Genomic DNA, 15,416 nt, shown 5'->3' with positions numbered 1-15,416 from the left:
TGTATTACTACTACTACAATGGCACAGGCCTTTCATACTCTACAGAGCTTATGAACGCCACAGACATTGGACTGTTTTTAATGCTGGCAGAAAATAAGGCCAACATTTTCAAGCGTTCACTAAGTTTGGATGCCACATGTTCGGGATGTCCAGTTTAGGATACTAAGGGCCTGATTTTCAGCAACAGTAAGCAATGAACCACCCACTGCTTTGAACTGTAGTTGGGAGTACTCAACACCTCAGAAAACCAAGTCCTAGGTGTATCAAGTTGTGAACCCATGCAAATGGTCACTGGACAATTTTTGACTAAATCATTAAGAATTAGAGAATTCAAAAAGGTAGCTAGCCTTGTACACTAGTTTTCACTGGAGATAGGTATGACAGAACTAATTTGAAGTCTTTATGTCATACCCTATTTGAGATATGTATGGAACACCAACCCCCCTCCCCCTCCCCCCAATTTCAAGAATTTAAAACCCCATACGCTATTCTAAGATCCATGTCTTTAAAAAGACCTATAAAACTTTACCAAATACCTCTATTCTGGAACAACAAAGAGCATGAAAAATTTAAGGCTAAAGAAATTTTTTGCAAAAGTTGATCTTCAAATAGAAGCCATCTTACCACCTTAATATGAGTCATTTCTGTGGCATGTTCAAAAAATTTTAACATTAAAAAAGTCTAATTCAGTTTTGGGGTTTTTCAATTTTTATAAAAAACTATTTACATTTGGTTCCCAGTGGAGTAGCCCACTATTTTATATAGTACATTGTCTCATAATGCACTTCTATGTGAACTAACTAAATGAGGGGGTAATGCTCAACTATTACAATGATGGGTACTACAGAAAAATCTAAGATAAGCGATCCCATTTCCTATTTTCAAATATTCACTATGTTGAACAAAGACATTAGAATGCATTTGGACGGAGGATGGTTAATAACCCCAAGACTAAAAGTTTTATTATATGCTGACTTTAGCCCTTTGGTACTTAACTATCCAGTTAAGATCTCCTGACAAGCACCATGCTGTTTGGCATTAATGGCAGAAGCACTTTATCTGCTACTATGAAAGAAGTAGAAATTAGTTTGGATGCCATACAAAAAGGCCCCTTGCCTAAGTATTCCCATCTTCCACAAAGCCAAAAATACCAGATTTTGTCGAAACCCTAACGCTGTCTAAACAAGCTACCATGATTTTTAAATGTTTTAGAAAGACCACCTCTCTCAGGTGTCCACAGAATTTACTAGTAATGTCCCATTATTCCTAAAATGGTAATCTTTTATAATGTAGCTTTGATGAACTAACCACTACTATCTTATCAAACTCTCCTCTCCCCCAATTTTATTGGTGTGGACCAAATATGTTCATTCATGACCAAGTCCTCTTACTCACATGAGTAATCCCACTGATTTCAATGGGAATGAGTAAAGTGAGTAGGATTTGGTCCTCAATTAGTTAATTTAACAGATCTAATAAACCTATAAATAACCACAATGGACTAAGTGGTGAAATTTGGTTATTAAGGAACTTTAAAAAGTGTGCTCATTATACCATAAATACAGCACATGTGTAGGCTGGTGCATTTTACAGTTATTCTTTTAGTAGATTTTATTGCTATACGTTATTATGTGGGATTTATAGGAACGACCCAATGTGCATCGTAAGTACATAGAAACTATTAGCTGCTAAGACACACAAGTATTTTTCCTGGCTCAGGTGTCTGCAACCAAATTCTTAGTGTGTTACACAAAGAACAAAACTATTACACTTGTGATATGGTTCTTAAAAAGATGTAATTACAAACAGGTGTGTGATTATGCAGCTGATCCATGGGAGTTGTTTGTATGTAAGTCAATGAGAGCTGCACATATGCAGTGGGTGACTATTCAGACCCAGAGACTATACATTGTAACACCTACTCTGAAATGACTGAAGCCACCTCCCCAAAACAGGGCTCCTGTCAACTGATTTTTGTAACCTGAAGATACTTTGGTATTAAAGCACTTGCAGATGTTTGTACTGTGATATTTATCTAAAGACAAGAAATGCATTTCAGTACTCTGGGAGAAACCTCACTGCAGTCCCCGAACAAGCTCTGTTTGAACATCCCTCCCCATTTTCATTTTTTATTTCAACTGTCAAAGAACCACAGAGGCATAAAGGAAACTGGTAACAGCTGCAAACCAGAACCAGTTATTAACACATCCTCTCTTTGACACACTCGACAATGTTGCTAGTCAAAAAGGTAGAACAGATCTGTTGCTGTTGACTGCTATGTAACAAATACCACGCCTAACAAACTACTACCCTCAACACACCCACAAAACAGCATTATGACAAGGACGAGGAACCATGCATAGCCATTTCAGTATCATGTGGCTAGAGTTTATAGTACAGTGATCAGCCACAACAGAGAAAATTTTGTGCCAAAAACTGATTCATGATTCAGACTGAATTACACAAGTAGCCAAGAGATCTCCCAAGAGCCAAGTGGCAGGTTTTGTTTTGGTGGGTTTTGTTTTTATTTGTTTTGGTGGAGGCAGGGAAGAGACATTTTTTAACCCAAACAAAAAAAGTGATTATGCTACTGGGACAAGTGCTCTAAAATGCTATTTTCTGCCCATGTAATTAAACGTACACAGGAATTCTATCTAGGGAATAGGAGTTCAAGAACAATGTGGTTTACCAAAGCACAAACCTCTGATATAAAAAACAAATGCACATAACATACTAATATTGTTTTCTCTTTCCTTTTGTTTTACATTTTGTATGCATTCATTTAATTACTTTTGTTGGGGGTACGGACTGTTGAACAAGGTCACATGATGGAGACTGCTAAAGTATTTCAACAGTCCTTTGGTCCCAGCAGCTGGAAAACATCTGAGAAAAACGTACCACCCAAAGAAGGGAAAACAGTGGTTAGGAAAGTGTCTTTTGAACATCTTGCTATGTATCAGAAAATGCGAACTTGTTATAAAATATTCATTTTCATACAAAAGATGGGTCTTGCAGTGCCATATGGTTACCTCTCCCTCTGCAGGTTACAGTGGTTGCTGGCATCAGCCGGCTCTCAAAATTGTTGTTTTTGTTGAAAAAAAGTCTGAAGGACACAAAGCATCACAATAACTGATCCGTCCAATGGCAAAGAATTGGTAACAGTCTTTGTTTTATCAGAGCTTGGGAAAAAAAATGCAGGCGAGAAACTGAACGTGAGTCTTCACAAGCAGAGTACAGTACTGCTTCATCTGCTGCTTCCTCCCAGATTTCTCAGCATGCTACCAATATAGTCATGGAGATCAGGAGAATATGACTATGACAAAGTCATGAGCTGTTAAAATGAACAAACAGGTGTGACTAGTCACAACTAGTTTCAACAAGTCTTCCTAGCAGTCTCTCCAGAACAATGCCTGCACAATGGAAACTCATCATTCAGCTTCTTCGATATGTCCTGATTGCTGGAGTATACAGGTCTGTGGTATTACTGTACTTGTTCCACGAGAGATCCGGTCTTGCTCAGTTGCAGACAGGGAGGCCATGGCAATGGGCTGTAGCAAATTAGGTGTCATGCCAGAGGAGACAGTCAGGCTATGAGTAGTGCCCTTGAGCGTAAGATCCGGTGTGGGAAGAAGTGGCTTGAGAATACTGACAAGGCAGAAAGCAGAGCCACTTTTAGGAATGAAATTCACTTTGTTCTTGTCAGGGCAGTAGAAGGCTGGAATTTCATGCAATGGCTTTGGCCTGCACATAAAACACAAAACAAAATGGTTTAAATTCAACACAGAAAAATCAGATTCACTCTCTGGCAGAATCTTGAAAAGGTGACCTGTACATACTGTGACAAATACCCAACAGATTTAGAATAAATTTGCAGCATGCCCATACAGCAAGAGTAAGAGCATTCATCACATAACTGACAGCATTTGTGACTTGGAGAAGAACTGAAGATCAAACACTTAAGTCCCACCTTGCAGACCTACTGTCTCCTCCTTCCCAAGATACACTATGGTATAACTATGGAAGTCTGCCCTAGACTACATCAGGCTTTTTAAGTGTGGTTCTACTCTGAAAAGTAATTCTGTTCAGAAGACATTGTGGGTTTCCATATGTGTTGTTTCTCAGACTCTGAATCACCTTTGCCTTATTTAGAAATAGATTTATTTACTTATTTTAACTGCCAGCCCTGCAAACTTCTCCTAGGTACTGAAATGAAAATCAAGCTGTGTTCTGATTTTTGCATGACTGTTACTATAGATTCTACCAAAAAAAAGGAAGCTCAGTTCAACCCAACTGAGCCTCTGTAACCCCAGGTCATCTGCAAATGTTACACATTTGTAATGGAAAGTAAAATACGGCCCCCAAACTAGTTAATTCTTGCTGAGGTAGGAACCAAAACAGAGCACAATTCACTCCTCCTTAGGCTGTGTTGTCTAAAGCAGGAGTAAAAACTTATATTCTTTACACTAAAGTTAGCAGATAGGACTCCTGACAGACACGGAGAAGTGGTATTGAGTAAGAAAGTGCCTATTTTACATGGTGACTTTCCAAAGCAAAACCACATTTGGAACAAAAGTTTGTAACCGATACAAGGAACCAGAGGTATAACTGCAAAAAAACAATTTGGGAGCTTGTTGAAGAGTATGCAGGGGAATAGCATCTTTTACTATAAACATATCCATTTCCACTCCCACCACTACCCTTCCTGATGTTTCCCCAATTCTCATCCTTGTTTCCCTTCCAGAATACTATTTCTTTATTCCAGTGTGGATACAGTGAGGAGGAAGGGAAGTGATGAGATGGAGGTGGTAGCTGCATAACAGCATCACCTGCAAGGAGAAAAGACCAAACACTGCAGTGGTTGGTGCTTCTTTTACCTGATGCCTCATTTGTCAACACTTGTGTTCACCAGGACTTGGCTGGCAAAGGATGTGGCATGGCTGTGCTGAAAGGAGAAAAGCAGCAGCTGGGAGAGGTCTATAGCGTGAAGGGGAAAAGAATTTTCGTTTTTGTTTCCCCCTACAATGTATCAGCAGAGTTGTGTATGCACGTGCAGAGAAAAGCACTAAGAGGAAGGAAAATGTGTGTCTGCAGGTGGAGGGGAATTATGTCCCTTTTATCCCCGTCAGGTTGTGCCTATGCACATGGTGCAAACTAAGTCTAAATTAGATTTTACAAAATACACACATTATGGTATATTTTTCTTATAGGACAGCTTCTCCATGGCTTCTAGTACAGAGCCATAAAGGAACATGTCCAGTGGGAGTAGTCCCTGAGGGAGCCATGTGGTTGGTGGAAGATAATACCACAGGGGGCCAGCCTTCCTCAGAGGAGCTCCATGATGTACAAAGCTGATAGCAGAATTCCCCACTGATCCCTGGACTCTGGGTTTGGGAATTCAAGCCCTCTGCCTCGTCTAAATTCTCCTCCTTCTGCAACTGAAGGTAGCGCTAGAAGGAAATTAAGATGAACTTTAATGTTTTCTGGACCCCCAGTCATCCTTCTATGGGTCTGACTGCAGGAGGGTACAATATGGTCCTATATTATGTGCAGAATACACCTCTTACTCTTACTATTCAAGATATTCATTACATAACTAAATTTATTTGCAGGTCATCTTAAAAAGGGTAAAGGTCATCATTTGGAAGGTAGATTCTGGATTGATGATTTCTGATGTAGTGTCATGTCAGAGCTTCAATAGCATACAATTTCAGAATTAGGAGAGTTTAAAGCTTTCAATCCTCCTTTCTGAATAACTCTATATAATTTGGCGACCATAGTCAGCCTACACTGCACTACAATATATTTTATATCATATACATTAAGTATCCTCCTACATGGAGCAGAATCCTGGAAAAATAATAAGTCCGTCCACTGCAATTTGAACAGCTTTCAATGTAGGTGTCTGCACAGAATAACCAAAGTAAAATAAACTGGAAAAATAAGTAATGAAGAGATCCTAAAATGGGCACACCTACCTAAAACAATTCAAGTAGTACAGAAAAAGAGACAGACATATTTGAGACTTTTTAAAAAATGTCCGATATGAGGCTACCTAAACAAGCAAGAGAAGGAGAGCCAGGGCCTTCCTTGGTGGGGTGCAGGGCCCTGGCCATAGGCACCGAGTTTCTATCTGCCAGTGGATGCTCCTCTGCAGCTCGCCCAGGCCCCACCCCCACTCCGCTTCTTCCCCACCCAGTTCTACCCCCTCCCCTGAGTGTGCTGCGCCCTTGCTCCTCCTCCCCAGTGCCTCCAGACGAAACAGCTGATCCATGGTAGGCACTGGGGAAAGGGAGAGATTGGTATGGGGCAGTCCAAAGTGCAGGGCCTGGGACTGTGGCCCTGATTTGCTGTACCCTAGGGATGGCTCTGCGGAGAGCCCAACCTAAAGGTATACTCCACAGCACAATAATGGCTGAGGTGACATTTCTTTTTGAGTTGGAGCCCCTTGAAAAGCTACAAAGTTTTTGAACTAACTGATAACTGAATTCTTCTCAGAGATTAGGGACTGAGCATACTATCTCCTCAGAACTCTAAAGACCTTCCCTCCCCTTCAAGTTGAAAATAAAAAGCAACATTATTTCAATATTACTCTTACAATCTATTATGTGTGGTCCTACATCTTAAATAGTTGGCAAAATTGTACCTTTATTACAGCATTTTCAATTATAACCTTATTTATAGGGGATTCACACTTTCCTAAAAGAAGCCTCCATATGGAACTCCTGGGGGAATTCTGTGCCACTGCACAATGCAAATTGTTGCAGAAATTAATGTTGGGCATGCAGAATTTCCTTTCCCCCACTGAAATGGGCTGCAGTGCTGCTAGCCACCACTAGGGGCTGCTGGGCCCATCGGAGCCCAGCTCGCACATAGAAGACAATGCTGCAGGGGAGGGAGCTAGAGGGTTCCTGAAGCTGCAGTTCCCAGCACGCCCTGCGGGAAGGAGATGGCAGTGAGCAGGAAACTCCACAGAAGCCTGGGACCGAGCATCAGGTTGTTTCTCCCTCTAGATACTTGGGCTCTCAGGGGTAGGAGGGCGGGTGGGTTCTGCGGCTCGGCTCTGGGGGCTAGGGGGTGGGTGTCGGGGCAAGGGGGGCCCATAGCTGCACTCGGGGGGGGGGGGGAGGGGAAGGAGGTGCAGGTATCTGGGCAAAGGGTACCCTGCAGCTGGGCTCTGAGTGATAGGGGGTTCAGGTGTATTGGCTGGGCGGGCCCCCCAGCTGGACTCGGGGGGGGGAAGAGGGGCAGAGAAACAGGAACTGGGTTGTCATAGGGGTTTCTTTAACTCTCTACTCCTGGGGGGAATTTGCGTGTGTGTGTCTGTGTTGTTACAGACACACTTGCTGACAGGTATTTTGAAATAAATTACCAAAATAATTGAAACTGGCATGATTATGTCGTGTTATTTTGACAAATAAAATTTGCAGAATTTTAAAATAGTGAGTGCAGAATTTTAATTTTTTTGGCACAGAATTCCCCCAGGAGTAATATGAAAATTACATACCGTATATACTCGACCATAAGCCGGTGTGTTTATAAGCCGACCTCCCCAAGACGGCTAAGTAAAAATGGTAAAAACCGTATGACCCTTTCATAAGCCGACCCTATATTTCAGGGGTTGGCAAACTTCGGCTTCCGGCCCGTCTGGGTAAGCTGCTGGCAGGTCGGGACGTTTTGTTTACCTGGAGCGTTCGCACGCGCGGAGCCCCTCAGCTCCCAGTGGCCGCGGTTTGCCGTTCCCGGCCAATGGGAGCTGGGGGAAGTGGCGCCACTTCCTGCAGCTCCCATTGGCTGGGAACAGCAAACCGTGGTCATAGGGAACGGAGGGGCTCCGTGCCTGCAGACGCACTCCAGGTAAACAAAACAACAATGTATTAGATATTCAATTCAATGATTTCATAGAGTTTAAAATCATCAGATTTTGGTGTAGACCCATTTATAAGCCAACCCCCACTCTTTAATGCGTCTTTTTTTTTAATCAGAAATATTCGGCTTATGAATGAGTATATACAGTATACAGGTGCCTGTCATAAGAGCAATTATTTTCTCTTAACAGACTATTATTTTCTTTGCAGAGAAATAGAAAACAATTGTTACTGATTCTACAAATTACAAATACAAAAAAAATGGGGACAGGAAGTCACATGAATTGGAATTTTTATGGGAGCTAAACCAGTTTGTAAAATGTGCCTTAGGACCTTTAATGACTACACGTGGTCAGGGTTTTGTTTCATTTAAAAGTCAGCAACTCCAGTAGCCAAGTCCCCAGCAGTAAACAGTTGCACTAGTTCTGTGCCAACTCAGAGCCAAAATCTGACACCCTTAGTAGGTACTTAGGGTCGTAGAGGACACAAAGAGCCTCGCTCACCTGTGTGCATATCTTCTGTAAAGACCAGTCACAATTCCACTCCCTGTGCTCAAAGCAGCAGAGCGACTGCTCCCTCTCTGTCCTCCATGCGAGATAAGACACCCCATACAGATGGGGAGCAGTCACTGCCTCACTGGCTCTGCTCTGGCCCATAAAGAGAAATCAGACACTCCAGGGAGAGCAAGTAGCACAAGCCTAATGGACTGTGTTGCCTGTAAGTCCCTCCTTCTCCCAGTGTATCCACCAGTGAGCTCAGGGAGGGATCACGTCTCCCTGAGACAATTCCTTTAGGTCTCTCCCTTGGGGCAATGGATAGCCACATTGTCTGTCCACTTCCGTCAGTGCCTATCAGGAACAATTTGGTCCTTCAAGAGAAAAGTGCCACCCACTGACTCACCAAGGGACCAATTCAAAGCCTACTGAAGTCAATGGAAAAAGACACTCTGACTTCAAAGGGCTCTGAATAAGGCTTTTACTCCTTTTCCTGTAACACACATTTTTCTTGGACAGAAAAAGATGTATAATTAAACTTAGCACATGGAGTTTATGAGATCTTATGAGATCTAATGAGATCATAGCTAAGGCGGTATATATAAAATCAAACCAACTCACACTCACCTGATTTAGACACTGATTTACACCTATTTAAAATATTCCCACCATTCTGTAACTAATTTGGGAATACTGCTGTACTCTACACATATATTGTTATCAGCTACTGTACACTTTTGTCTGTTATAAAAGTCCTGTAAGTCTCAAGGGTGTACTTTTTGCAGAAGAGTAAATGTATCTCCATAAGTTATCTTATGCTAAACTTTCATTATTTTTGCATCAGAAATAAGAAAGTACATATAACCAGTTTTACTAACCCTCTAGTGCTATAAGTAGTCTTTTATACAATGTTATTATGGCGTAACATTTTCTGCTAGGAAGAATGATTGCTGGCATGAAGGTTGTTTTTTGTTTAAAAACATATCTTTCTAGATTTTTCCAACTGTTTTACTTATTATTTCAATAAGTATTTTAAACAGTAGTAAATATACTAAATAACGAGAGAGCGAGCGAGCGCGAGCTCACCCTCTCCAACTGTACAGTGTGTATGGTAACACCCATTGTTTCATGTTCTCTGTGTATATAAATCTCCCCACTGTATTTTCCACTGCATTCATCCGATGAAGTGAGCTGTAGCTCACGAAAGCTTATGCTCAAATAAATTGGTTAGTCTCTAAGGTGCCACAAGTCCTCCTTTTCTTTTTGTCCCAATACACCTAATTTCAGTTTGGAAGAGGTGTCTCTCAAGCCATTATGAACAATACTGAATATTGGCGTCAAAGCACCTATTGCAATTTTTTCCACTCAGTCAAAACATATCCCTTCGATATTATCCATAGGAGATGGTTACTTACTATAACTATGGTTCTTCGAGATGGGATGAAGATGTGTATTCCACTTTGGCTCCGGAGTGACTGAGCGCACAGACACCTCCGAAATTTATCTAGCAGTACCCATAGAGGGGCAGCGCTCACAACTCATGGCCGTAGCTCCTGCTCTGGCTACATGAGGTGGCACCCACCACGACTTTCGCTCAGTTCCTTTGCACCGAAGGCCCAGAAACAAGACTCTGATGCAGAGGGTATGTCATGAAATACTACTGTGGTTCTTTGAGATATGATGGAGATATGTAACTGTTTCTTCTTTTTCGAACAGATGCAGATATTTATTCCACTTAGGTGACAGACAAGCATTACCTCTCATCCCCAGGAGGCAGCGCTCGGTGTTTAGGTAAACAAGGACTGCAGGACCACCCTACCAAAGTTTGCATCCACCGTGGAAGATGCAGTTATAGTGTAATGGTTTGTGAATGTATGTACTGATGACCACAGAGTAGCCCTGCAAATGTCCAGTATGGAAATATCACTGAGGAACGCTACAGACATTGCTTGTGCCCTCGAAGAATGAGCTCACACCAGCTGAAGGGGCGTAATCAAAGCTATCTCATATGCCGTTTTGAAGCAGGATGTTTCCATTTGGAGATCGTCTGTGAAGAGTCCACTTGATCCTTCGTGTTGCATATGACATGAATAAATGAAGCAAAGCATGAAATGGTTTAAGTCCTGTCCAGATAAAACGCTAGGTGTCACCTGACATCTAAGGTATGGCGACTCTGCTCCTCCAGAGATGAATGTGACTTCGGGAAAAAAATACAGGTAAATATCCTGCCTGGTTCAAATGTAACTGAGAGACCACTTTAGACAGAAGTTTGGGGTCTGGTCATGAAGTCACTTTGTGTTTGGAGAATTGTTGTATAACAACGCTCTACAATCAGAGCCTGCGACTCTCATGCACTCCTTGTGGATATTATCAGTACCAGGAAAGCAGTTTTCTGACACAAGAGCAAAAAGGGGCAAGATGCTAGGGGCTTGAACAGAGGACTTGTCTGAAAATGGTCTATCAGCAGAAATGCTCTTAACGTCGTGGAATCTAACAGGGCACAGTGAACTTGATTTTTTGAATGGGAGACAAAGTTGATTTTCTGCTGTTTAGTATGAGTTCGAGATGGTTGGGCAAGCACAGTGAAGTGCTGACATGAGCAAGAACTTCCTCTCTGGATCTGCCCTCAGTAACCAGTCGTCCAGATATGGGAAGATGTGAATTCTCTTCTTGCTGAGATACACCGTAACAATGACCATGCATCTGGTAAACACCTGAGGAAGTGAGGCTGAATGGAAGCACTGTGTACTGAAAGCAGTGTTCCACCACAACAAACCAAAGGAACTTTCTGTTGCTCGGCAAAATTGCCACATGAAAGTAGGCATCCTGAAGATCCAGAGCAGCAAACCAGTTGTTCTGAGACAATGCGAGGAGGATAGTCGATAGAGTGACCATTTGGAACATGTACCTGATACATTTGTTGAGGCCAAGCTCCCAAGCATTGTGAAAGCAGGTCAGTCTGTCCCCAAACTGGGGAGATGAGGATGGGGGTAGCAACCACTGGAACAATGCTATGGACCAAGGAGTCAAAATGGGGGCTTGGAAAGTGCAGTGGGAGGGCGTATGGATTGACCAAATCCTGAGCCCACTTTCTCCTGTGGAATCTGTCCCTATTTCTGGGGTACTCCTTTTTACCTCGGAAGATGGAAAGGCTGTCCAAACGTGCACAGCGGACAATACTACTGCTGCTGCTGAATGCAGTAGTGGCGCCTCTGCACTGCCGGCATGTACACCAAGGACCACAGGGTAGCCCTGGAGTCCTTGAAGGAAGTGTGGCGTTTTGCCATTTTGTCAGAGAACAGCGTTTGGCCATCAAAGGGCAAATCCTTAATGGCTTGCTGGACATTGGGGTAATATTGGAATTCTGCAGCCAAGAAGCCCTCCTCATGGTGACCACAGAGGATATTACCCTGGCCAAGGTGTCTGTGATGTCTAGCGCAGACTTCAAAGGATGTCTTAGCCACCATGCAGTCCTCAGTGAAAAAAGCCCAAATTCTCCTCCTTGGGCAGCTGGTCTGCAAACTTTGACATAGCTGTCCAGTTAACAAAATTGTGCTTGCACAGCAAGGCTTGCTGGTTAGCCATCTGCATCTGTAAGAAAAAGGTGATGTAAATCTTACTACCCATGCGGTCCAATCGTTTGGAAACCCTATCCTTGGGGGTGGACTTAAACCTTCCCTGCCGGGCTCTGCAGTTACAACGGTCACTGCAGTTACAATTAGAGAATTTGATGCCAGACTGGAGTAAAATCCTTCAAATCCCTGCACAGGAATGAAATAGTACTTTTCCATCCACTTAGCTACAGGCGATGTGCACCAGAGAGCCTTAGCTGGTTCAAGCAGCCCATCGCTGACAGGGAGGGAGACTCTCAGGGCAGACAGCTGTAGGATGTCCACCAATTTGAGAGTCTTCTCTTGCAAGAACTCCACCTGGATACTGAGGGAAGCAGCTACATGCCGCAAAAAGGTCTTGGTATGCCTTAAAATCCTCCAGTACTGAAGGGAAGGATGTGCTGCCTGGCTCATCATCATCTGGAGAGGAAGACCAGGCCCTTAACTGAGGCAAAGCCGGATCCTATTCCAGGGCTAACGGGCCCAGATGGGACAACTCTGGAGGCTCTGCAGGGAGGAGGACTACTGGTGCTTTTGCCTGCAGTGATTTGACAGTCACCATTGCAGAGCTGGGCAGTGATCTTGCCCTCCAGGAGATGAAGAGTGGGATCTCAAAGACCGAGGAGCATCCCATGGATTCCACAGAGGCCACAGACATGGATAAGGCATTGCTGGCCAGTAGGCACCTGGGCCAGGCACCTCCATCCCAACCATGAGATGTGCGCCAATCCTGGTACTTTGCTGTAATGGTCCAGCAAAGCCCCCCGATGCTGGTCAGGTGGTGGAGAGCAGGAGGATGACAACCCTGATTCAGATGCAGAGGAGCCTCAGGATTCCAGTGATAAGGGTGGAACAAGACCAGAGGGAGCGAGCAGTCAGACCAACCTCATCCATCTCCCAGAATGAGGCAGGAAGCGGTGTCAGTCCCGAATTGAAAAGCGGTACTGGAGCACCTGAGGGTACTGACATGAAGGGTGGTGAAAGCTGCCATGGGAGCATTTGTGGTGCACCACCTGCAGTGGTACAGAGGAGGTTTTAAGTACCTAGGTCCCCCTGTACCAATCCCGGACATTGGGGTTTGGTGCCGACAGACCCGAGGGTTCAGTGGCTCATTCAATTGATGGGGCTATAGTTCATGCAGCCCGGGCAGAGGTCGGGACCAAAAGGCAGAGGGGGACTGTAGCTACCTGGTATGCCACTGATGTGGAAACAGTTGGTCCCAACCTCTCCCTCATTGGAGGCCACTGCTCTGGAATGGGAAGCAGCAGCACTCTCGGAGCCCGCGGGTGATCTCCGGCCCAAGGAGGGCCTGGATACTGACGCACGCCACATGGCCTGTTCTAGCAGGTGCTGCTTCAGACCAAAGTCCTGAGCCACTTGAGTCCATTCCTTAAATGACCTGCAAATCATGCAACAGCAACACTCTTTGATGTGGGCCTTGCTGAAACAGAGCAAGCACTATGTGAGGGGATCGCTCCCCCACACGAATGACAGATGTTTAAAACCCAGTGAGGACATCACCAAGAGAAATAAACTACTATAACTAACACTAAGAATACTTCTAAGTATATATAACAAGAGAAAAACTAAATTAGTTGAAAGGTTGTTAGGTTGAGACCAGACAGAGCTCCGACTCCAGCCATGGGTAGTAAGAAGTAACCAAGGGAGGGCTGGGGCAGCACGGCCTCCTGTTGCCAGGGGAGGGGCCATGGCCACAAGGCATGAGCCCTGCCCCTCTATGGGTTCTGCTAGGCAAATTTCTCCAGCTCCGGATTGCTGGGCACACCCACATACTTAAGTGGAATACACAGCTGCATCTACTTGAAGAATATGAATTTCCCAGCATGCATTCCATGGCTAGCAATAGGACATGAAGGTACATTATGACTGCTAGCACTCGAAGGTTGACATCCAAACAGTTCCTAAAACGCTCAGTGAAAATAAAAAGTAGCAGCTGCACAGCATCTCTGCACATTTCCTTCTGAGATCTAAGAAGTTTGTAAATTACAGGAAAGTACCTAATGAAAAGACATTTTATAATTTGGTGTCAATTGATCAGGGCTAAGGAAACTACACTAAGAGCAAAAAAGAAAAAGTGATCCAAATTCATTTCCGGTGTAACTCCACTGAAGTCAATGAAGTAGTGTCAGGAAGGAATTTCATGCCCTATATATAAAGTGACTGTCAAAGAGCACCCCAGCCCTGTAGCACCTCCAGTGACCAGCATGGGTCTGCAGCAGCCCTTCCTCCTTTTCCCCCTTCTGAATCTATAGGCTCCTGAAATAAACACCACACAGGCTTTTTTTGTCCAATAATATGCCAGTAAATTAGACCTTGGGAGAATGGGTAAATCACAAAATCTTAGTCCTCAGGGTTCTCTTCTCCCCTGAGACTGCTCTCCGTGGCCCTCAGCCTTCTTTGGCCCTCTGGCTTTCAGGCTCAAACCTTCCCCTGGTCAAGGGTCTTGAAGGAGACAACTCCTGCTCACGGCAACTCTTCTAAAGTCTCTGCCACAGCTTCCTTTGGTTGTCCTTTACTGAGTTTCTCTCCCTCTCTCTGCAGCTTCCTGCTGCTCTTGTAGGGGAATCACGTGATCCCTTCTCATGTGTTATAGAATCGTAGAATCATAGAATATCAGGGTTGGAAGGGACCTCAGGAGGTCATCTAGTCCAACTGGCTCAAAGCAGGACCAATCCCCAATTTTTGCCCCTGATCCCTTTAAATGGCCCCCTCAAGGATGGAACTCACAACCCTGGGTTTAGCAGGCCAATGCTCAAACCACTGAGCTATCCCTCCCCCCATCCTATTTTATAATTAGGGTTGGCTGGCCCCAGGCCTCTAGCTCTTAAAGGGGCAAGCCAGCCTGTGACAGTGATATATTTAGAGTATATAAATTAGGGTTGTCAATTAATCGCAGTTAACTCACACGATTAACTCAAAACAAACTAACTTGATTAAAAAAATTAATTCACGATTAATAAAACCCCTTCATGCTTCGACCACCATTCCAGAGGACATGCTTTCATGCTGATGACTCTTATTAAAAAAATAATGCATTAATTAAATTTGTGACGGAACTCCTTAAGGGAGAATTGTATGTCTTCTGGTCTGTGGTTTAACTCACATTCTGCCATATATTTCGGGTTATGGCAGTCTCTGATGACGATCCAGCATATGATGTTCGATTTAAGAACACTTTCATTGCAGATTTGACAAAACGCAAAGGAGGTACCAATATGAGATTTCTAAAGATAGCTACAGCACTTCGACCCAAGATTTAAGAATCTGAAGTGCCTTCCAAAATCTGAGAGGGATGAGGTGTGGAACATGCCATCAGAAGTCTTAAAAGAGCAACACTCTGATTTGAAAACTAAAGAACCCGAACCAACAAAAAAGAAAGTCAACTTTCTGTTGACGGCATCTGACTTGGATGCATCGGTCCGCAC

At 43.8% G+C, this 15,416-nt stretch overlaps 1 protein-coding gene across 3 annotated transcripts in view; it reads right to left on the bottom strand.

Annotated features, from left to right (window-relative positions):
• Positions 1–647: 647 nt before the first annotated feature.
• Positions 648–15,416, bottom strand: part of FAM117B (family with sequence similarity 117 member B) — a 106,509-nt gene continuing 91,740 nt past the window's right edge. For 2 of the 3 annotated variants that reach the window (XM_074967949.1, XM_074967948.1), the window contains exon 8: positions 648–3,741. In XM_074967949.1, the coding sequence (XP_074824050.1) occupies positions 3,429–3,741 (313 nt within the window). In that variant the 3' untranslated portion in view covers positions 648–3,428. The remainder of the gene's footprint in view (positions 3,742–15,416) is intronic. The other variant, XM_074967947.1, reaches the window with a different exon arrangement.

The sequence above is a fragment of the Natator depressus genome, chromosome 11 (genome assembly GCF_965152275.1).
Source record: "Natator depressus isolate rNatDep1 chromosome 11, rNatDep2.hap1, whole genome shotgun sequence".
NCBI classification, from domain to species: domain Eukaryota; kingdom Metazoa; phylum Chordata; order Testudines; family Cheloniidae; genus Natator; species Natator depressus.
The sequence above is the reverse complement of the archived record's forward strand: the minus strand, read 5'-3'. Positions and strand labels throughout refer to the sequence as shown.